The sequence below is a fragment of the Protopterus annectens genome, chromosome 14.part0 (assembly GCF_019279795.1).
Source record: "Protopterus annectens isolate FY-2018-M chromosome 14.part0, PAN1.0, whole genome shotgun sequence".
In the NCBI taxonomy this organism is placed as follows: domain Eukaryota; kingdom Metazoa; phylum Chordata; order Ceratodontiformes; family Protopteridae; genus Protopterus; species Protopterus annectens.
In genome coordinates, this window is record NC_056748.1 from 368,229,157 (window position 1) to 368,252,275 (window position 23,119).

The 23,119-nt window shown below is 44.6% G+C and overlaps 1 protein-coding gene across 4 annotated transcripts in view; it reads left to right on the top strand.

The window, feature by feature from the left end:
- The window catches only part of ZSWIM8 (zinc finger SWIM-type containing 8), a 2,719,879-nt gene that overhangs the window by 1,254,474 nt on the left and 1,442,286 nt on the right, over positions 1-23,119 (top strand). For all 4 annotated transcript variants that reach the window (XM_044056095.1, XM_044056097.1, XM_044056096.1 and 1 more), the window contains exon 10: positions 16,286-17,327. In XM_044056095.1, the coding sequence (XP_043912030.1) occupies positions 16,286-17,327 (1,042 nt within the window). The remainder of the gene's footprint in view (positions 1-16,285; positions 17,328-23,119) is intronic.

The window sequence follows — 23,119 nt, forward strand, 5'->3', positions numbered from 1 at the left end:
AACACCTCATTTGGTGGTTAACCTTACCAGTAGTGTCTTAAGGGTCACTTATTTTCCCTACCACTCCTGATAGCCACAGTAACTACAGATGCTTCCCTTCTGTGGTAAGGCAATGGCATTTCGAAAGGACGATGGTTCCTGATTCTTGGTCTTTGTTAGTACCCAGTCTTCACATTAATGTCTTGGAGATGAGGGCTGCCTTATTAGTGTTGCAGGCTTTTCAAAATTCCCTCCCCTGAGGGTGTGTTTTCCATCCATAAGGATAGCATGGCAGTGGTCTGGTGCATCAGCAAACAGGTAGGAACTCATTCATTATGCCAGGAAGTCATGAGAGTGTGGCAGTGGGCAATGTCTTCCTGTCACTTTATGATCATAATGCACATCCCGGGGGCATCCAGTATGCTCGCAGATAAACTAAGGACTACTCTCCTGCTTCATGAGTGGTCACTAAATCAGTCAATGGCGACATCAATTTTCAGTCACTGGGTTTCTCTGCTGTGATTTTTTGAGTCCATACCAAAATGGCAAAAGCAGCAGGCAGTTTGCCCTAATCCCTTCATAGGAACAGTCACAGAGAGATGCTCTAGTCCACAATTGGCTACTGGGACTCGTATATACTTTTTCACCATTCCCTCTGATAAAAAAATTATGCAGAAAGCCAAGAGGTGCAAGGTCAAAGTTATTCTCGTTGCTCCCTTTTAGCCCCAGCAGGTTTGGTTCCTCGTTCTCTTGCCTCATTTAAAACATCCTACATCAATATTGGACCACTCTCCAGACTTTCTGTATCACCTATCCTGTCAGCCTCAACGAGACCTAAAAACTCTGAAATTGACAGCATGTTTTCTTGGCCAGAGATGCCGGGAAGTCTGTTCCAGTCATTCAGAATGGAAAAAATTTACCATATGGGTATGTTTCAGAGGTTGGACCGCTTTTCACCCCCTCTCCCTTCTATTTTAGATTTCTTGGCAGAGTTGTTTTATATAAGGTTTTCAGTTTTTCAGCTATCGAAGATGTCCTTCTATTCATATGTTGCAGTGCCCATAACATGAGGGAGTCTGCCTCCTGTTGACTCGTACGTCTGGCCATTATACCAAAGCTAAACAGCTACTGCAAAGGTGCATATGATGAGCCGCGTCACACAGTGAACGTTGGCCATAAGTGGACGTCTGGTATAAAATGGATGTCAGCATGTACCTACCTCAGAACTTTTCTGCCACCTGTTTGACTGCCAGCTCCGGTCATCGCTCACTTTGGAAAGTGGCCTTTGTGGTTCAGATAAGTAGCCCATAGGGGTTTTTTGCTATCTTACTCGCTACTGTGTTTGTGAGTTAATGTCAGCTAGGAAAGGCAAGTGTCAGTGTGGAAGGCAGATTCCACATAAAGATGCTCACAAGCTATGTTTATTTTGCTTAGGCCCAGAACACAACCATACATTTTGTGACATGTGTAAGGCCTTCATCCCTAAGACCCTTACGCTGTATTTGGAAAATCAGCATCTTAAACGCCTTGTTCAGGATATTGACTTGACGTCTGCCCCTTCAGAAGAACCTCACACCAAAAATGCCAAAACGTCTCGGCCTGAACCATTGGCTGTTCCATCTAATCCGGGCGTCCCTCCTGAGGTTGATGAAGACCTGGAGGCCGCCTCAGATTCTTCGTGGTTTCCATCAATGGGTACCCAGGGGGAAGCTGTTAAGGAGTCTCTCAGCATGTCCCAGAGGGAATCACAGGCGTCCGACTCTCCGGAGGGGAACCAAGGCTCATCATCTCCGAAGGCCCACGCAGGGTTACCCAAATAGTAGTGCAGGAAGATCTTTCCTCGGATGTCATAGAGTGTCGTCCAACATCTGGACCTCTGACATTCCATCGTATGTCAGAGGTCCCTAAAAATACGAAACAGAAGACTAAGCATATCTCTTCACCCCACCTAACTTTGTCATCTGACGTACCTCCTGTCTGGGAAGCCTTTACTCAAGGCCTCCTTAATGCATTCCTGCCTTGGGACAGCCTACATCTTTTGTACAGGCCCCTCTTTCACCCACTCCTGGGAAAAGGCCTGTTCAAGGTTTCCTCAGAAGGAGAGGACTCATCCAGCGATGAATCTTTAGCTTACTCTTTCCAATTGGCTTCTCCTCTGGGTTATGCCTCCCTGGAGGAGGAGTCCAGTGGTACAGATTCCTCTGGGGAAGACATTACCTTTGGGGAAACTGTTGTGCAGATGAGGGACTTCTGTAAATGGGACAGCTGTCAGGTCTCTGATACCCAAAAGAGGTATTATGACTTCTTACAAATGGAGTCCCCTAGTCCCTCTGCCATTCCCCTTGTACTACTTGCCTTTTTGAATGCTTTTGCTGCTGCCTCCAAATCTCCTGACACCCAGCCTCCAGCTTCTAAGTGCCCTGATAGATTTTACAAAGTACCTGAGGATGTTTAAGTTTTTCTTCAAGGCCCCCTCATCTGATCCCTCTACTATTTCTGTAGCTATGGATAAGACTTCCAAATTGCTTCCCTTCACTTCTTCACTACCCTCGGATAAAGAGAGTGAAGTTCTGGAGAGGCTAGGCAAAAATGGTTACACACCTGCTACTCTGGCTTTTTGAGACGTGAATTAACAAACTCGTATGACAAAATACTCTCTGGCTCTCATGGCAGATGCTACCAAGCTCATTTCGGAACTTCCAGATATCCCTAATGAGGCTAAAATTTCTAACATTCTTAAATTCTGTAGCCAAGTCACTAGGCATTCCATAAAGTGCAGTTATGATGCTGTGGAGGCATCAACCAGGGCAGCAGCATCAAGATCTGTTTTAAGGAGGTATTCTTGGCTTAGGTTTCAGCCCCTCCCAGATGATATTGAAGCCAAGCTTATGGATGCCCCCTTAGACAACCAGGCCCTCTTTGGCTCTGCTGCTGGAGAGCTATTCAAAGCCCTCCAGGAAAAGGGGAAGGAGTTACAGGATCTTAAACACATTTTAGTTTCTCCTGTTCCCTGTTTCCAGAGGAATTATCCAGCTAGCATCTTCCTTGTAAGAAAGGCCGCCAAATACCATACTCCCAGGGGGGAAAAGGATACCAGAAAGCAGGTTCCTGCAAAATCCTTCCTATCCACTCCTTCGCAAAAGCAGTATTTCAGGGAAAGCCTGGTAGCCTGTGACTACCAGGCCCTGAACCCCAACACTTCTCTCTTCGCCTGTCCCGATCCTTCCCAGCTTGGAAACTGATAACCCAAGACCCTTGGGTCCTCTCAGTTATCAAACACAGTTACTTTATGGTCTGGGAATTCCTACCAACCTTCAAAGGTATTCCCCAGCCTCCATGGCACCAAATGGAACTCTTCCCTCCTGTCCTGCAGTCCTTGCTTTCCCAGGGTACCATCCAAGAGGTGCCTCCAAAATCTATGGGTAAAAGGTTTTATTCAAGAATGTTTCTGGCCCAGGAAAGAAGGTCCATGGAGACCTATCTTGGGTCTGTCTCATCTGAACATCTGTCTAAAGTTCCCTTCCTTTCGGATGCTGTCCCTTCCTACTCTCCTTCCTCTGATTCTTCCTCAGGCTTACATGGTATCTTTAGACGTCAAAGATGCCAGTCTACAAATTCCTATTCATCGCTGTTTCAGGAAATTCCAGAGCTTCTCTGTGGCTTCCTCTCACTTTCAATTCTGTGCTTTGCCATTTGATCTATCTACGGCCCCCAGAATATTCACAAAATGTTTAGCCCCTGTCATAGCCTTTTGCAGAGTACAGGGCATACAAATGTTCCCCCCTGTCTGGACAATCTTCTCATCCTGGCTTCAACCCACCAGGAGGTGCAGGAACACCTGCACTTTGCAGTGTCCCTTCTGAGAAGTTTGGAGTTCACCTTACATCTTCTCTGATCCCTTTCCAGGCCTGTGTCTTCCTGGGATACAGAATTCTCTCTCTTCCTATGATGGCTTGCCTACCTCCAGAAAAAAATACTGTCCCTGACCACTTTCTTTCAGGCAATGATCCCACTTCAGTCCTTCATGCCCAGAGAGTTCTTTCAACTATTGGGATTCATGGCCTCCACCATTCCCATGGTACCCTTGACAAGGCTACACGAGGGAGTTTCAGTGGTTTCTGAGGACAGTCTGGAAGCAACACCTTCACCCCTTGGAGTATGTAATTCCACTCTTGCCCTGTTTAACAAGGGAGTTCCAATGGTGGATAGCACAGGTTACAAAAATCCCAGACCTTCCCCTCCAACCTTCCTCTCCCAACCAGGATCTGTACACAGATGCATCAGACACAGGTTGAGGGGCAACTCTAGAGAATTGGAGGGTAAGAGGTGTGTGGACTCCACTCGTCAAAGGAGCATATCAACATCAAAGAAATGAGGGCTGTGATTTTTGCCCTAAAAATTTTCAAAGGCAAAATCCAACCAGGAGTGTTGAGATGGTTCACAGACAACACTACAGCCCCATGGTACATCAACAAGCAGGGAGGGACAAAATCCTACCTCCTTTGCAGACTGGTCCTGTATGCCTGGGACATTGCTCAACTCAGTCAGTTTTCCCTGCAGGCTGTGTACGTTCCATCATCTTAGAATGTGATGGCAGATTCATTAAGCAGGTCCTTGACCCATTCCCATGAATGGATGTTAGAGAGATGTGTTCCTAGACCTGGTCCATCAATGGGGTACTCCATAAGTGGATCTGTTTGCCTCCCCCGTGAACAGGCAACTTCTCAAATACTGCTCCAGGGTCCCAAACCCAGGAACATGGAGGGTAGATGCTCTTTCTTTTCCATGGAAGAGGATATTTGTGTATGCATCCCCCCCTTTCCTCTATTTCAAAAAGTTCTGCTGAAATTACAGAAATAACCAAAAATCTTGCTGGTGATTCCCTTTTGGGCCCCTTCTACATCAACTAGCCAAGGGCAATTACCAAAAGTTACCCCATAGGCTGGACCATCTCACACAGTAAAATAGGACTCTAATACAGCCTCATATCTCCACCCTGAATCTAACACTATGGGTGAGAGGGCTGTGATCTCCTTTGGACATCTTTACACTGAGGACGTACTACAGGATGTTCTTCATGTTTCACTGTTGCAGTCATGACATTTGTGTTATCCTGCCAGGGGTAGCCCTCAGTCGGCCCGAATACCAGAGGTGTAGTATTTCTGCGTCCGTTGCTGTCACTCCAGGACTGACGTCAGGTCGTCAGTGGTATAAAATCAGGCAGCCGACGCTATTACATCAGTCTTTCTTGCCGAGGAGCCAGAAGCAGTTCACACGAGTGCCGGTCGGCTGCTACCTGAGTTTTCGTTCCCGAATTGAAGTTGAAGTTTCCTGAAGCTAAGTACTCCATTGGGGATCCTTTTTTCTTGCTCTAACCGATGTCAGAAAAAGTTAACAATTGTCTCACCTGTGGAAAGCAAATACCACACCGAGACTTCCATTCTAAATGCGTCACCTGTTTAGGCCCAGACCACGACATCCCTTGCTGCCGCTTTTGTGCGTTGTTCAACGCCAGAACTGTACGTTGTCAGGCCCTTATTGTAGCTAAATATTTTCGTTCTCAGTCCTCGAATTCTGATATGGCTTCGGTAAGCCATCTGACTACCAATCTTCTGAGAAAACGTAAGGATAAAGACAGAGACAGACCGCACAGGTCCAAAACTGCCGACGACGCTTCCGTTAAGCTAGTCGTCAGTTCACCAGTCCTCTGTGAGGTGCTTTTGCAGCCCCTGATGCCCGCTTCTGTGGATTCGCAGGCCGCTACTGCAACCCTTTCATAGTCCAGTATGCCACAAGACTCTTCTTTGACTAAGAATCCTGCGGATGTCTCTACCTTGGATGGGTCTGGAGCCGCTGAGCAGGCACCGGCTTCTGAGGAAGTACTTTGCACTACCAGTACTCGACACAAACCAACGACTTCTTTCACGTCTTCAGTTCTTTCTAAAATTACTGAGTTTCTAAGGCCCAGGGTACGAACTACGCCCAAAATACCGACAACCCAAACTCAGGCACCTGCTTCCTTGCCTCAATCTCAAATGCTTAAAATGTCGGAAGACCTTGTTATGCTTATTGGGGGAAGCCAGGTTATCCCTTCCAAAAGAAAGAGACTTGTCCCCAGTAGTTTTATTTGAACAGGAGTCCAATGACTCTGATGCATCTGAATATGAAGACATGCATCCCCTCTCTGCTTACGAGGATTCTGATGCAGAGGAATCCATTCCTTCTGCCTCTCACCCGAGGATTTTTCATTTGGTGAAACATTTCATACTTTAAGGGACCATTTCTGATGAGAATGTTAGGACTAACTTCAGTCAAAAAAGAGACTCAGGGAATTCTTAGATTTACCACAGCACAGACCTTTGGCCATTCCTCCTGTCCTGGATGTTGTTGATGTTTTTATGGAATCTAGTTTGACTCCTGACACCCTTCCTCCTGCTCCCAGGAAACCTGACAGGTACTACAGAGTCCCTGACTCTCACAAATTCCTTTTCAAAAATCCTACTGCTGACCCAGAGGTTATCTCTCAAGGACCTAAAGGAATTAAAGCAACCTCAGCTAAGAATCCCACTCCCTCAGACAGGGATTCCCAAGCTTTAGACAGATGGGGTAAAAAAAGTATACACCTCTGCTACTCTTGTTATTAGAGTCAGTTCCACATGCTGAAATATCAGCAGCATACCATGGAACTCCTCAAACAAAAAATATTTTCCTTTCCTGCTTGTGCAGAAAATAAAGAATTACAAGAGCTTATGCATTCTGCAAGCCAAGTTAATAAGCACAACTTGCAATGTGGCTTTGACGCCCTAGAAGCATCTTGCAGGGCAGCAGTCACCAGTTCTGTCCTTAGAAGGCATGCCTGGCTTAAGGAACAGACCTTGCTAGACCATGTCAAATCAAAGTTATTGGATGCACCATTGAACAAAGACAATTTGTTTGACACCAAGGCAGAAGAGGTCTTGAAAAAGCTAAATCTATGCAGACAGTTAAACTTTTTACAAGTCCAGCCTCCGAGGTTCAGTAGGCATTGCCCCTCCAAGTACTGGTCCTTTCCAGCCCCCTCCAGGCCAGCTCAGCCCAGACCCAGGGGAAGCAGACCCTCCAGACAGCAGCCCCAGGGAATGCAGGGATCTAAGCAGTGGAGTTCCTCCTCTTCAAAAACAGGGAGTGTTAAGCCACCCCCTTATGGTAAGAACTCACAATGATTTTACACCTCCACCCCTTACCTCTGCCTACCTGCTTGTGCCCCTAGGAGGAAAACTCTCCTTCCATGCAAACAACTGGGCCTCTATTACCAACGACCGACGGGTCCTCAGCATAGTGTCACAGGGATACAGATTTTATTTCCACACTCTGCCACCCCCAAAAGGATTCCCAGATCTTCCTCCAAACCAGTAGGCAGAGGCCAAAAAGCAAGTGTTTTCCCTGCTCTCCATGAGGGCAATACAGCATGTACCTGCAGACCAGATAGGCCAAGGTTTTTATTCCAGACTCTTCCTAGTACCCAGAAAAGAGGGCACCTGGCACCCAATCCTCGATCTGTCCATTCTAAACACCTTTCTGGTGATACTAATATTCAAACTGCTCACCCTCCAGCAGCTTCTTCCTATGCTTTCCAAGGATGCTTGGTTAGCCACCCTAGACCTAAAAGAGGCCTACCTACACATCCCAATCAGGGAATCTTGCAGGAAATCTCTACGTTTCAGGGCAGGATCTATGCACTTTCAGTTCTCTGCGCTTCCCTTTGGCTTATCCACTGCTCCCAGTTTTCACAAAATGCCTGGCTCCAGCCATTGCTTTTAGCAAACAAAGAAATATTCAGTTTTACCCCTACTTAGAAGACTGCATGATTCAGTTAGACAGGAAAAACTGTTGCAGCACCTGACCTTTGTAAAGGACCTACTGACCTCCCTGGGGTATGCTATCAATGAAAAGAAATCAAAACTAGTACCCACACAAAAAAATGTATTCCTGGGAGCAAGCCTGGGCACAGCATCCCAGATGGCATTCCTTACTCCAGGAAAAACAAGCCTACCTGACACACTACTTCTCTCAACTAACCACCAGAACCCATTTATCCGCAAGGAAAATCCTGCAAGCTCTAGGGTTCATGGCCTCCTGTATTCTACTCATTCCATATGTCAGACTGCATATGAGGTAACTACAATGGTACCTAAAAAGCCTTTGGTGTCAACACTCTCAAGACCTAGAAACTATTATTCCAATGATACCTTGTCTAAGGAAAGATTTTCTTTGGTGATCAACAGCATGCAACCACAACAAGGGACTTCCCTTCTCACAACCCCACGCCGCCCAGACCCTCACCACAGATGCATCAGACTATGCCTGGGGTGCACACCTGAATGGCAGGTGCATTCGGAGCCATTGGAGCCCAAATCAAATACATCTACATGTCAACCAAAAAGAGATGCTAGCTGTTCAGCATGCCCTGACATCTTTCAGAACCCTACTCTCCCTGGGGTCTCTATTGATCAAAACAGACAACACCACAGTGATGTGCTATATCAACAAGCAGGGAGGGACTCGCTCTTATCCTCTCTGCAGGCTCGCCATGACCCTTTGGCACACGGCCTCAGCCATGCAACTACACCTGCTAGCACAATTCCTGCCAGGCTCCCTAAACTCTCTGGCAGACAACTTGAGTAGAAACCTACTAGACCCACACGAGTGGCAGCTAGACCACAGAACCTTCACCCTTGTAACCCAGAAATGGGGCACCCCGAAGGTGGATCTCTTTGCCTCCCACTCCAATCATCAGCTCAGCAAATTCTGCACCAGGGAGCCTCACAGCAAGGCCTGGAAAGTGGATGCTCTATCCTTCCAGTTGGGTAAACCTCTCTGTCTACACATTTCTCCCTCTACCACTCATTTCAAGGGTACTGCTCAAAATAAGGGAGGAAAAACTGAGAGCAATCCTGATTGCCCCAGACTGGCCACGCCAGCACTGGTACCCACTGCTGCGCGGCCTGTCACCCCTACCACCATAGCAACTACCTCAGATCCCGAAACTCCTGAACCAGAATAATGGAGAATTCATGCGTCCCCAGTTGTAGAACCTCAACCTGGCAGCCTGGCATATTCTCCGACCTCTCCTCAAGTTGCCAGCCTAAGCAAACAAGTCATAGATGTTATACGTGAGGCAAGACACCCCAGCACTAGAAAATCCTATGCTGATAAGTGGAAAAGTTTTTGCACCTGGATCCAGGCTAAGGGAGCCGAAACAGCACAGCCCTCCCTACCTCTCATCCTGGATTACCTAGCAGACCTAGTGCACAGAGGTCTATCCTTCTCTTCTGTTAAAATCCATGCCTCTGCCATCTCTGCTCATTACAGCACAGAGCCACCTCTCTTCTCACACCCTCTCATCAAGCCATTCCTAAGAGGGGCTAACAACTTAAGGCCACCCAGAAGAGCTCCCACCCCAGCTTGGGACCTTAACTTTGTGTTGGAAAAGCTCACCCTACCCCTCTTTGAATCTGTAGCTTCAGCAGGGTTAAAATTCCTCTCTTGGAAAACAGCCTTGCTTCTGGCCATCACTTCAGCTGTAAGAGTTTCAGAGCCACAGGCACTCATGGCTGTAAAGCCCTTCATCTTTTTCCATGCTAACAGCATCTTCCTCAGGACTAACCCATCCTTCATGCCTAAAGTGGTGTCCAGTGTGGCTCTCATCCAATCCATTCATTTGCCCACCTTTTTCCCTAACTCACAAAACAAGGGGGAAATGATTCTGCACTCTCTAGATGTGCACAGACAGCTCAGATTCTATCTGGATATGACTACATTTTTTAGAAAAACTGACCAATTGCTAGTCAGCTTTGCAGCAGGGGAAGAGAACAAGGCCATATTCAAACAAACAATCTCCAAATGGATAGCACATTTCATCCATTTCTGCTACAAACAGCATGAGATACCTCCCCAAAGGGGGTCAGGACACATTCCACCAGGAGAACCTTTGCAGCTTTTCTCAGAGGGGTTCCCACCAAGGGGCATCCTGGAGGCTGCAATATGGACTTCTGGTCATACCTTCACCAAGCATTATCACCTGCCTATCTTCTCCAAATCCAGGGCAGGCTTTGCTACCACAGTCTTGCAGGGTATCCTAGCCAGCCCCCAGTCTTCTTGACTGCTTCCACCATTTTCTTCAGCTTTGGGAATCAACCCAAATGTGATGACTGCAACAGTGAAACATGAAGAACATAGTACAGTTGTGTCCACTTACCATAAATATAGATGTTCGAGTGTATTCACTGTTGCAGTCCCGGCTCCCCCATCCCCCTTGTCTCTATCTCTCTCTTCCTCTCTCCTTACAGGGAATTTTTGGTATTTACTTTCTACTGGTGGTGTTCTTCCACCATCACCTAGCTCCCTATTTGGGGGCTCCTGACAGTTTGGGCAAGAAATACTGATGTAATGGCTGCCTGATTTTATACCACTGATGACCTGACGTCAGTCCTGGAGCAACAGCAACCGATGCAGAAATACTACGCCTCTGGTATTCGGGCCGACTGAGGGCTACCTATGACAGGATAACCCAAATGTGATGACTGCAACAGTGAATACACTCGAACAGCTACATTTATGGTACACAACTGTACTTTCTGCAGGAGTCCAGAAAACCCACTACCAGAAAATCCTATCTATCCAAATGGAAAAAGTTTTCTGTCTGGTGTCTAAAAAATAACCTTCAACAACTATCGGTGGATCTACCAGTGGTCCTTTCTTACCTGTGTGAGCTGATGAAAGGTGGCTTGCCGTATTCTTCCATCAAGGCACACCTATCTTGCCCATCTCAGCATATTTACCTTTGACTCCCCCCTTGGCATCCAGGTTGGAAGTTGAGATTTTCCTGAAAGGACTCTTGCATATCAGACCACCAAGAAAGCCTACCCCTCCTCCTTGGGATCTCAGCTTTGTACTTGAAAAGCTTCCCCTGGCTCTATTTGAGCCAGCTAAAACATCTTCCTTTCAACGTTGCACTTGGAAAACTGTTCTTCTGGTGGCTATCACTTCAGCCAGAAGGGTTTCTGAACTTCAGGCCCTTATGGCCTACTCCCCTTTCACAGTCTTCCATAGGTTCATAGATTAGTACTAAGCTAACTGCCCTTTGCGAGCCATTTTAAGCCTAGCCAGTTATCCCTTGTGAGACTCAAACCCTGCACCTTGTGTTTGTAAGGCAACCACCTTAACCATTAGGCCACCCTCCCAACCCAAGGGGACACGGTATCCCTTTGTACCAATCCTTCACACATGCCTAAGATGGTGAATGAGCTGTCACTGAATCAAGCTGTTAACCATCCCACCTTTTTTCCTTCTCCACAATCATCCAGTAAGAGGATCCTTCACACTTTTGGATGTGCACAGACAGCTAAGATACTGTCTGGCTAAAACCAAGCCCATCCGAAAATCAGACAGGCTTTTCATTTCTTATCACCTAAGAGCCCTGAGACGCCCTGTTTTCAAGCAAACTATTTTCTCCTGGATTTCTAAAGCTATTCCCTTCTGTTACACGACTAATGGGAAGGACCTTCCTTTCCCAGTCAAGGCATCCACTACCAGAGCTATGTCTTCTTCTGAGGCTGCCTTTAAAGGTTTGGATACCGCTTAAATTCTGGAAGCAGCTACATGGTCATCTGCTCATACCTTTACCAAAAACTATAAGTTGGATATTGTTTCTAGGTCTAGAGCAGGATTTTCCAGGGCTATTCTGCATGGTTTTGTAGAAAATGGCTCTGCTCCTCCTCCCAGTCCCTCTTCTGCTTGGCCATTCTCCCTCATGTTATGGATACTGCAGCATATGAATAGAAGGACATAGATTAGTTGTGTAAAATCTTAACATAACCATAGATATCCTTCTCTTCTATATGCTGCAGTATAGTCTCCCTCCCTGCCTTCCTCCTGATACTTGCCTGACCACCTGTTTACTCATGCCTTCAGCCTGGTGTTTGGCGCCATTCAGTTCTGAGGTAGGTGCATGCTTACATCTACTTTATACTCAACGTCTGTTTATGGCCGATGTTTAGTGTGTGTTGCAGATCGTCACATGTACCTTCACAGTAGCAGTTTAGCTTTGGTATAACGGCCGGACGTATGAGTCAACCGGAGGCAGACTCCCTCATGTTATGGATATAGAAAAGGACATCTATGTTTGTGGTAAGATTTTACACAACTAATCTTTCTTTTCGCATCCATAAAAATTTCCAAAGGCTTTTTGAAGGGAATGTTTCTTGTAAGACCTCCAAACAGAGACCCAGTCCCTCCTTAGGACATTGCTGTCATGTTACAAGCTCTAACCAGTGCTCCATTTGAGCCTACCTGTTCAGTGGATCTAAAGTTTCTATTTTGGAGAACAATCTTTTTAGTAGCAGTCATGTCTGCTAGGATGATTTTTGAATTATAGGCTTTGTCTTGTAAACTTCCCTACTTCTTTTATCATAAAGATAGCATATTTTTGCAGACTAATCCTCACTTTGTTCCAAAGGTGGCCTCTGAAGCAAATCTCAAAGAAAATAAAATTACCAGTGTTCTTTCCAAATTTCTTGAACAAAGGGGAATATCTTTGCATTGCCAGATGTCCATCATCGGCTCGGATTTTACTTCCACCGGATGAAGTATATCAACTTTTTCTGTCTTTTTCAAAGGCAAAACTGGGTAAAGTGGTCTCTAAAGTAATGTTTTCTAGATGGTTTCCTACTGTGTTGCTTTTATTTGTGACAAATGGGTTTAACCTTATCTGGTAAACCAAGGGCTCATTCAACTAGAGCAGTGGCTTTCCCTGCCGCTTTTCTAGGTAAAGTTACCATTGACACGATTTGTGCTGCAGCTACTTGGTCTGGTCTCACCTTTGTATCACATCACAGTCCAGGTCTCGTGCATCCTTTCACTCTACCATTCTTAGGAATATTCTTCTTTGTCACTATTGGACTGTCAGCTGGATGGCTGGACCTGACCCAGGATCTTGTTTGAAAAGCCTTTTCACTGTTACAAATGTCCCATTTTTATACACAGTGGTTAGTTAGGCCTTTGTGTTGTCTTTGGGTCAGCTTTATAGCTACAAGCAGGCAAACTTAATCTGATGATGTGGATTATAGGTAGAGTAGAGGCCTTGGATCCAAGCTCTTGAAAAAAGTGCTGAAGCCGGATCTTATAACCAACTGTTAAAGTGGACTAAATAAGACAATGCTGATCTAGCATTATTAAGTACATAACTTTAATTTTAATTTAAATGTTATGATTTGCTGTTACAGCGACTTCTTCTCAAAAGTCTGCAGTCACATGTGCATAACTGTCATTATTCAGGTTTGAGATTTCCCTTGCCATTCTTTTGAGTTGCAGTTGTAACTAAGTGAACAATACTTAAGTGCTTTTTTGTTTATTTATTTTTACTGTTTGGTGTCAGTTGTGTAAATTCTGTTTTCTTTAATTTACATTGTAATTAGACCATGGCTAAAAACATTGGATTTTTGATGCCCTACCTATGAAATAAATGGGCAGAGCCTGAAGTAAGTCTAGTTGGGTCAGTGCTATACCTGTTAAACATATTTAAAATAAAAATAATCTGCTCCAAGTTTCCTTTCTTTCTCCTATATAATGTATCTACTGTGACTTTTCTTGTCCTTCAAATTTTTTCCTGTTCCAAAGTTATTGGTACCCAACAACTCAACAACCAGTGATGCTGCAAGGCCATATATTGCTTGTCTTCAACACTGTATTATCTTGCAGCCCTTGGTATTATAATTGTGCTGAACTCTTGTGCAGCTTGTTTTTATCTCTCATGCTAGTATTCTCTCAAGCATCGATGATTTGGGGGTAGGTATAATGGTTAAGATGTTTGACTCACAGACACATTGTACAGTATTTGATTCTCACTTTTGAGATGGAAATTGGCTAGGCTTAGAATGTCCTATTAAGAAAGCTAGCCTAATAATTAGCAATGAACTTGTGAAACCATAAATCTAAGGAAAAGAGAAAATTAAAATGTTAGGAGGTTGGGGGCTGACATAATGGTTAAGGTGTTTATCTCACAGGTCAGAGGTACAGGGTTTGATTCTCACCAAGGGAAATTGGCTAAGCTTAAAATGGTCCACAAAGGCATTTAGCCTAGTACTTGCCTATAAACCTGTCATTTAGTTTGCACTTCCTTTGATTGTTACTTCTGTTTCCTCTTTGTTTTCCATGAAGCAAATTATAGTTAGTTTGTGATGTCCATCTTTCTTTTCTCTGACCCTGTTTATGTTCCAGGCAGCATGTTTTACAATTATCATCACTGCCCTGAACTTGCAACAATGTGTACCTCCCTTTGCTGTCTGACAGATATCCCTCCTGTTCATTGGGCTACCCCGTCTGTGCTTATTTAACCTTATTGCCTAGATCCTGAACTTTTCTTGCGTATTACTTAACTCCAGAAGAAGTAAAATGTTTCTTTTTCCAGTGAGTTAACAGTTAAAGGAAAGCAGTTTTCTTTATCCAAAGGAAAACACAGCTGTTTTGATGATCTTGCACAGACCTTCTGTCATTTTCCTCCTCATCCAGTCAGGGTTATGTTTCATCACTTCACCACAGTTCTGGCAGTATATTAGAGACAACTGTGTTCGGCTAGTTTCTAATAGTTACCAGCAGAATTTAAGTACTCTTACATTTTTCAACTTATTTATCCTCCATGTCAGTTGCATATGTTCAAGCAGCTAATCCTGTAACTTCTTCCAAAAGAGTCATTTCAGTAGCCCTTAGACCACCCTTGGAGCAGGTGATCTTTTTGATTCCAAAAAAAAAAACATATCCTAAGGACTAATTCAAGATCTATCCATTTTCAATGGGTTTATACGGAGAGAAATTTAAGATGGTGATGCTGAAAAATGTACCACCTTTTGTATAGCACATTTTTTTCAGGGCCATTCTACACAGGGAGAGTGCTTGCCTACACATTTCAATTACACCTGAACACAGAAAGTAACTTATTTCTCTAAAAGCAGACATTTACTTCCATTTTTACCTCTTCCATTGAGCTATCAACAAGCTAGAGAATGGTGAGTGCTTATTTAAGTGAAATTAAGAGAAATAATTTTCACCTCTGGATAAGTTAGTAATTCAAACTCTGCACTGAACTGAGTCATTGTTTTTACTCCCTGTGTATATTAAAATTGTTATCCCCTCTGCTTCTTTCTCCGGCTTTACACACAACCTGTAACATTTATATGCCGCTGAAGGTACTTGACTGTTCCTTTTTGATCTCTTTCTGCTGAAACTGTTTTACAGAACTCTTTTTTGAAAAGATTGCTTTTGGTGTTTTATGTATACATATATGTAGTGGAGTGCATTGTTATGGCTATATCTATATTAAATGTTTGCAGGTCTGCTTTACTTGTATGGATGCTTTTCATCACCCCTTCCATTCCCACACCATCAGGTGCAACTAGCTCCTCTCCTTATTCACTGGGTCTAAAAGAGCAGCATTAGCCATCCTGGTCTTTACCTGACCGATATCTGGAACTGGTGAGGAAATTGAGGATGTTGGTGCAGTGTTTTGCTGCTTTTGGGGAGTGTGCCCTAAGTCTCGCTACCCTGCAGCAACCTTAGGGTCTCTGCAGTCACTGCCTTCAAGTGGTGCATGAACACTTGCATTTTTGTGCAATTTCCAATTTAGGCTTCACACCACTTATGAAGCACTGAGCCTGCCAGGCTCATAAAGCTGCTTTATTGTCCAGGCTGCTTCCTTCCCCCCTGGATGGGCCAGCTGACATGGGTTACTCTTTTCCATCCTCCATGGTCCTTCCAGCACCCATGCTGCTGATCTAACAAGGGTCATCTGGGGAAGTGTAAGTGCTTTATTTTTCTGTGCCATGCTGACTTTTTTGTTTTGTATTGATGTATTTTTGTATCTCTAGTTGTAGCAGAAAATGTGCATTTTATAGTCCAGTGTACTTGGCACATTAGAACAAGAAAACTGAATGCAGTAGTGCATTTTGGAGATCTTTCTCACCCAAAGTTGTTCTTTCTCTCTGCAATCAAGTGAAAAGTTTTTGTTGAAGTTGTGATAGGTCTATTTTTTATTATTGTGTTTTTTTTTTGTATTATTGTGTGTATTTTGCTAGTAAGTGCTGTATGGGAGTTGCATGTCATTCTAAAGTACACTGAATCCCCTGTAAATTCAAAACCAGCAGCCCTATTTTTTGCATTTATCACATTTAGGTGACAGATTGTAATGTGAAATATTCTTTCCATGTTTTAACAATTTTTGAAATATTATATAGTCTTTTATTCCTGCTGTTATGTTTTTTTTTTATCCTTCTAGGCGCATGGACTTGTGCACACAACTCAAGCAGTGGCATATGAAGGTGATTGAGATTGTGAAGAGGGGACAACATCGCAAATCACTCGATAAGTTATTTCAGGGATTTAAACCTGCTGTAGAAGCCTGTTACTTTAGCTGGGAAGATGCATATCCCCTTCCTGGCATCACTTACAGCAGTACAGACAAAAAGAACACTTTCTGCTGGGCCAAAATTATCCAGCGCAAAACCAGTAAAACACAGAACATAGAAAGTGGTGGGGAGGCTGCCTTTGCAGCCAGCAGACTACAGGGACAAGAGACATCAGGGACATCACAGCAGCCAGGAGAAAGATATCGTCCATCAGCTCAGGAGTTGACAGTCAGGCCCAAGGATGGCCTGGGGAAGAGGAAAGCTACCTCAGATTCTTCTCGTGGCAGCTTGGTCCGGACTGCTTTAGAAAGTGAAAAGTGCATCTATAAGTCTATGATAGACAAAGTGAAACTACCTCAGGGAAAGTCATCTGTAAACAAGCATGTAGGAAAACGAAGGACTAGTAGTGAGGACAGTTCTCTTGAGCATGACCTTGCAGAGTTAAACATAGATGATGGCAACCTTGCTTTGGGAGCAGAAGCCAGCAATACTTTTAACTTTGTTGAGGACTCTGCAACTAATTATAAAGAAGCAACATATGATAATGAAGGAGAGGGCTACTTTTCTGAGGAACTTGTTTGCAACCCCAGCAGACCAGTATCCCCTACTAAAACAGAGAACGACCAAATGGTGGGTATTGGAAGTGGGGATGAGGATGAAGAGGAAGATGAGGACGAGGAGGAGGAAGAAGACCCTGATGGACTTATTGATGGTGGAGAGCTGATTTTAAAGACTTTAGAAGCTGAAGAAGAGCAAGAAAATGGTGATGCTGATGACTATCAGGCATATTATCTTGATTCACAGGAAATGGGTAGGGAGGAAGAGGAGGAGGAAAAGCTTGAAGGTGCCAATGAAGAAGAACCAGATATTTTTGCTTGGATAAAACCTTTGGAGCAGGAGAACAGGATGGAGGTAAATGTACTGCATATTCTTTCCGTATAATATATTTACTTTCCATTTTTTCCAGTTATTTTGTTTCATTTTGCTTTTCTCGAGATCTTAAGGCTTTTCATTTACCTGTGTGCTGTGGAAATTCTGTCTGCAGTGAAAGTCTAACTGCAAAATTGTAATATGTATAATGCTGTATCACTTGCATCGATGCAGGCAAAGCAGGTAATGATGTACATACAGGTAACTTGATGATCGTCACACCAACAAATGCAATTTTTTAGTAGGAAATGGGATATGTATTTATGACTTTTCATATTTTACTTTGGCATTAGTATGGCCATTTAGATTAACCTTTTTTTTTCCTCCTAGAGTTACTGACACTATTACCTTACTTTGCTGATGTGGTGATTTTATATTGTGTGCATGCAATTCATAGGTGCATAAGAGTGTACTAGGCTAATGGCCCTGGAGCCTTTACAAGCCTAGCCCAAAGGATTCCCTGGCAACATGCCGCCCGACGTTATTTCCCAGTGCCTCTGTCCAGCAGGGCCACTGAAATGATCCCGGGGGGGGGGGGGGATTTTCTATTTCCCATCCACTCGTCAAGATTTCTCCTGAAGAGGACCAGTGAGGTGCTCTACTTGACGTGTAAGAGAAGTCTGTTCCAGAGCATGGGCAGTCTCTGGGTTAGGAACCTGTCCCTCCAGCAAGTTCTGTTGATTGTGGTAATGAAGTTGAGGTCTCTGGAGCGTGTGGCATGGAGGGATTGGGATTTCTTTAGATGTAGCATATGTAACAGTACTGGGTTTGACAAGGCTTTGTAGGTCAAGCAGACATCGCCTCTAAGTAGGCGATATGATACAGAGAAAAGCTGGAGTTTTTTAGTCTTTCCACATAGGGCAAGTGTTTAAGGCATAAGATCCTCTTAGTGAGGTAATTTTGTGGTCTTTCTAGTTGTTGCATATGTCTAGTGAGGTACATGCGAAATTGGGCATTGTACTAGATAATTGGTCTAATGAGGGAAGAGTTGAGAGAGACATTGACCTCTTTCTTCCTTGTTGCAAAACCCTTTGAAATGAGATGTGCCACTTAGAAGGATTTTCTGACCACAGTGGCAATGTGATTGTCAAATGAGAGGTTGCTATCCACTTGTGTTCCCAGATCTCTTATAACACCTTAGGTGTTCAGTGGACCACATTGATGTGGCAGTTCATGGGTCCTGTGTCCTTCCCAAAGGGAATGACTATGCATTTTTTGGCATTGAGCTTAAGGCCGTGATTCTGACACCAGTCATTGGTCTCCGTGAGGCCTTTCTATAGAATGTAGACATCGTTTGGAGAGCTAATAATGGCTCCCAGTTTGCGATTGTCTGCAAACTTGGTCAGCCAGAGTCCCTTGGTTTTGGCCTGGACTTCAAAAAAGTAGATGCCAAACAGGAGAGGACCCAGGACCGATCCCTCAGGACTCCACTCGTGACTGGTCGGTAGTCTGACTTGGAGTCCACTACTTTCACAGTGTGGGTTCCATCAGTAAGCCAGTTTGAAACCCACCTTGTGACATAGGTGTGGATGCCTATTTTAGTGAGTTTATCTATGATTCCTGAGTGAGAAATTCTATCGAAGGCCTTGGTCAGTAGGCTGTATGAACTACCTTGCCTTCATCCACAGCTCTGGTGACAGACTTGAAGAAGTCCTACCAGGTTGGGCAGACATGATCTACCCTTTACAAATCCAAACTGCGTGGGGTCTAGAGTCTGGAGATTCCCTATGTCCCTATTTATTAGGTCCATGATGGTGCGCTCCATAGCCTTACATACCAGACTCGTCAGGCTAATGAGGAGGTAGTTCCAGGGTCCATAGTTGCACCCCCTTTGTGGAGTGGGATGACTGTAGCAGTGCACTATTCTGTGGGGGCAAAGCCTGAAGTGAGACTGATTGAACAGGGCACACAGGTGTGGTGCTAGTTCATTTTTAAATTCATGTAGTACACAGCCAGGGATATTGTCCGGTCCCATGGGAGCTGTATTCTTGGCCTTGAACAGTGCAATTTGTAACCTGTGCAGCTGTAATATTGGGTACTAGGCATTCCTTGGGTATTGTGATTGGAACTTTAGGGGGTGAGAGAGGGGTAAAGTTTGCACTGAATCTGTCTGCCAGTATATTGACAATGTTTGTTGGCTCAGTATAGGAGTTACCATTGTGTAGTAGCTCAGAGCAGATCTGAGCATTGCCTTGTAGATTTTTGACATAGCTATAGAAGGCCTTGTGGTTGTCTTTAGTATCTGCTGCAATTTTGTTTTTGTAGCTAGCCTTAGAGGATTTGATGAGGGATCTCTGCTTTTTGTTGAGGCTAACAAGGGGGGTTTTCCAGTCTTGGGACTTTGCCTTGTTCTGCAACAGTTTCTTCCTTCTGTTGTATAGTTTGTTTGTAGCAGGGGACCACCAGATTGGCTTCCTTTTTTTGGAGGAGAGTGTCTTGGTTCTGTTGGGAATGGCCCATTACATGCATTTGTGTAAGTGTTTGTACAGTGTTTTAGAGTATGATTCAGCAGTCCTGCATTTATTCTTCATTTGCATGGGCATCGTGAAGTTAGCCACCTCAGTTTTTAGAAGCCCAAAGTTAGCTTTGGAAAAGGTTTTCATGGTGGTTACCTTTGCAGGGGGTGTGGGTGGGATGTGGATATCCATGGTAACTAGCTTGTGGTCAGATCTGACCAGGGAGGAGTTGACAATTGGTGTAGAGCAACAGTCGCCCATATTAGTAATAACCAGATTGAGGATGTTGCTACCCCTAGTGGGGGTAAGAATGAGCTAGTCCAGGGCATTGGAATTAATGAATTCCAGAGAATGTTGAGCAAGTGTGTTGGTACTTGAGTAGTTTTCCCAGTTAATGGAGGGGTGGTTAAAGTCACCAAGTATGAGTGTGTTGGGTTGGACCTTAATATTTTCCAGGGTGTTTAGGAATGTGGAGTGGGAGGCTTGGGACATGGTGGAGGATCTATAGCAGGCAGCAACCTAGATTGCAGTCATACTGGCTGGCTGTACCTGGAGTATCTTTGATGCGTTATGTTGAGCTACTAGCCTGGAGGTGTGTATATCCTTTATGAATATTGAGACACCACCACCTTTAGGGCTTTGGTTCACATTTTTTGGCCGAAAAGTGTGGTATGAGTTATAGCCTGGTAGCGCAGGAGTGCTTTCAGGTGCCTTGTACCAGGTCTCCATTACTGCATGAATGTCAATGTTCTCCATTTTAAGGAGCGCTTCAAACAAGTGCATCTTGAGATTTAGACCTAGCGTTGAGCAGCATAACCCTCAGATACATTTGCTTGTAGCTGTTACAGTGGTATTTTTGTCTTCTGGACATTGACGAAAAAAGGCACTGTAGGGGTGGCAAGGGCCTTGGCCAGAATACAGAATCCCAGGGGCAAAAGATGCAGGCCATCTCTGGCAAATCATTGAGGTCTGTCAGTCATGTCACCCCCCCCCGGCAGACAGATACTGGATCCCCTTAGAATGACACCAGAAACTTAGCCAATTAATGAAGTCAGTCATTTTTTGTTTGTACTGTGGTATCATTTTTGGTTGCCGGTAAGATGCTACTCAGGGCTATAGGGTCATACCCTCTTGGGCTGCATGATCCGAGAGCTCCTCAATGTCTCTTTTCATGTTGTCCAAGGAGGTGTATCTCAGGTCATTCACACCAACATGGACAATGACCGAGTCATATTTGTACCTGTTGTGGAGTGACCTGAGTGCATGCGTTATGTGGAGTATCCTGGTTTCCAAAAGCTGTCTGTTACCTTCTCCTTATTCAACCTGGTGAGTGGGACATCAGTGTGCCTTACTATTGAGTCACCTATGACACAAGTGTATTAGGTAAGCTGGTTTGCGTTAGGTGCTTTGGTTGTGTGGCACACTATTTGTGTGAGCTATGTGTCTCATGGTTGTGGTGTGGTTTCATGCGTTTCTGCCTTGGAGGTCTCTGCTGTTTGGGTAGATTTTTATTGAGAGCTTCCACGAAGGTGGGTGTGTGTGTTTTGTGTTATTATATGATAGCTGTAAGTGTGTGTGGCTATGTGATGTTCTTCGTGTTTCACTGTTGCAGTCATTACATTTGGGTTATCTGTTTGCATGTAGCCCTCAGTCAGCCTGAATAACAAAGTCTTGGGTCCTGCATCGGTTGCTGTCTCCTCTTCCATGACGTCAGGTCATCAGGGGTATAAAACATAACAGCTGATGCCATTTTAATCCGTCTTTCTTGCCGCACAGTGCCCGGAGCAGAAGCAGTTCGCAAGTGCTGGTCGGCCGACTCCTGAAATTTTCGTTTTCAAGTTTCAAAACCAAAGTCTTCAAACTAAAACTAAGTACCCCATTGGGGTAACTTTTTCTTGCTCCTTACCGATGTCAGTAAAAGTTAATAATTGTATTACTTGTGGAAAGCAAATACCTCATAAGGATTTTCATTTGTATTGTATTCCTTGCCTAGGCCCTGATCACAACATGCCTTGCTGTCGGTTCTGGGCTAAATTTAACCAACGCATTATTAAGTGTCTGTATATTTTTGCTTCTAAATATTTTGGTTCAAGATTTAACTATCCTGAAATGATGTCGGTTAGCAATTCGACTACCGGAGTTCACAAAAAACGCAAGGAAAAAGACAGAGGCAGACCGTTGAGGTCCAAAACCGACGACGAAGCTTCTCCTAAGCCAGTCGCCGGTTTGCCGGTACTCAGTGAGGCGCTTTCGCAGCCCCTGATGCCCGCTACTTTTGAGTCCCAGGCCTCTACCGAGACCCATTCAGAGTCCAGTATGCCGAGAGATTCTGCAAGTATTGGACACGCGGATGTCTCTCCCTTGGATGGGTCCAGAGCCGCTGAGCAGGCTTTTGGGTTTCTGAGTTGGGAGGCACTCCAGGGAGCTTAAAGTATAGTACTTTATTGGCTAGAGGGCACGGGAGTTTTCAACTTTTTTCAATCTGCTGTAAATTAGGTGCATGTTTGAAGAGCTGTTCACTGCTCAGTGGCAGTTAGTACCCTATATAGTAGCAAACCTATAAAGCTAGTACTTAGGAATTTAACCCATTATACATAATGCTGGAAGCTGCGGTGGTGCAGCAGTAGCATTGTCGCCTCACAGCAAGAGGTTCTGCCGTTCGATTCTTGGCTAGAGTGCCTTGTGTGTGGAGTCTGCATGTCCTCCCCGTGGTCGAGTGGCGTTCGAAAGACATGCGTGAATGGGCTTGCCTTTGTTGAAGGTTGGGCTGGCACCTCGGCACCATAAAAAATCGACTGCCAATCATTAGCGGACCGGAGTTCCGCTGTGGCAACTCCTAACTGGGAAAAGCCAAAAGAAAAACAACATACATAATGCTTTGCATGGAGTTAAGCTTAGGGCAGCTAGTTTGAGCATCAAACAGCACTAAGATCATAGCACTGTGTAGCATTTAGCATTCACCCTAGACACCACTCATGTGATCCCTGTAAAACTTTGACCCTAAACCATAATAGCCCAATCCTTATACAGATTCTTCTGTCTTGAATTTACAATTTACGAATGTGTCTTTGGCTAGATTGGTAGATGTGAGTATCCTACGACAATGTAGCAGATGTTCTTTGTGTTTCACTGTTGCAGTCATTACAATTGGGTTATCCTGCTTGCAGTCTGCCCTCAGTTGGCCTGAATTCCAAAGTCTTGGTCCAGCATCGGTTGCTGTCACCTCTTCCCTGACGTTAGAGCATCAGGGGTATAAAAGATGCAGCCAACGCCATTTTCTTCAGTCTTTCTTGCCGTGCGGTGCCTGAAGCAGAAGCT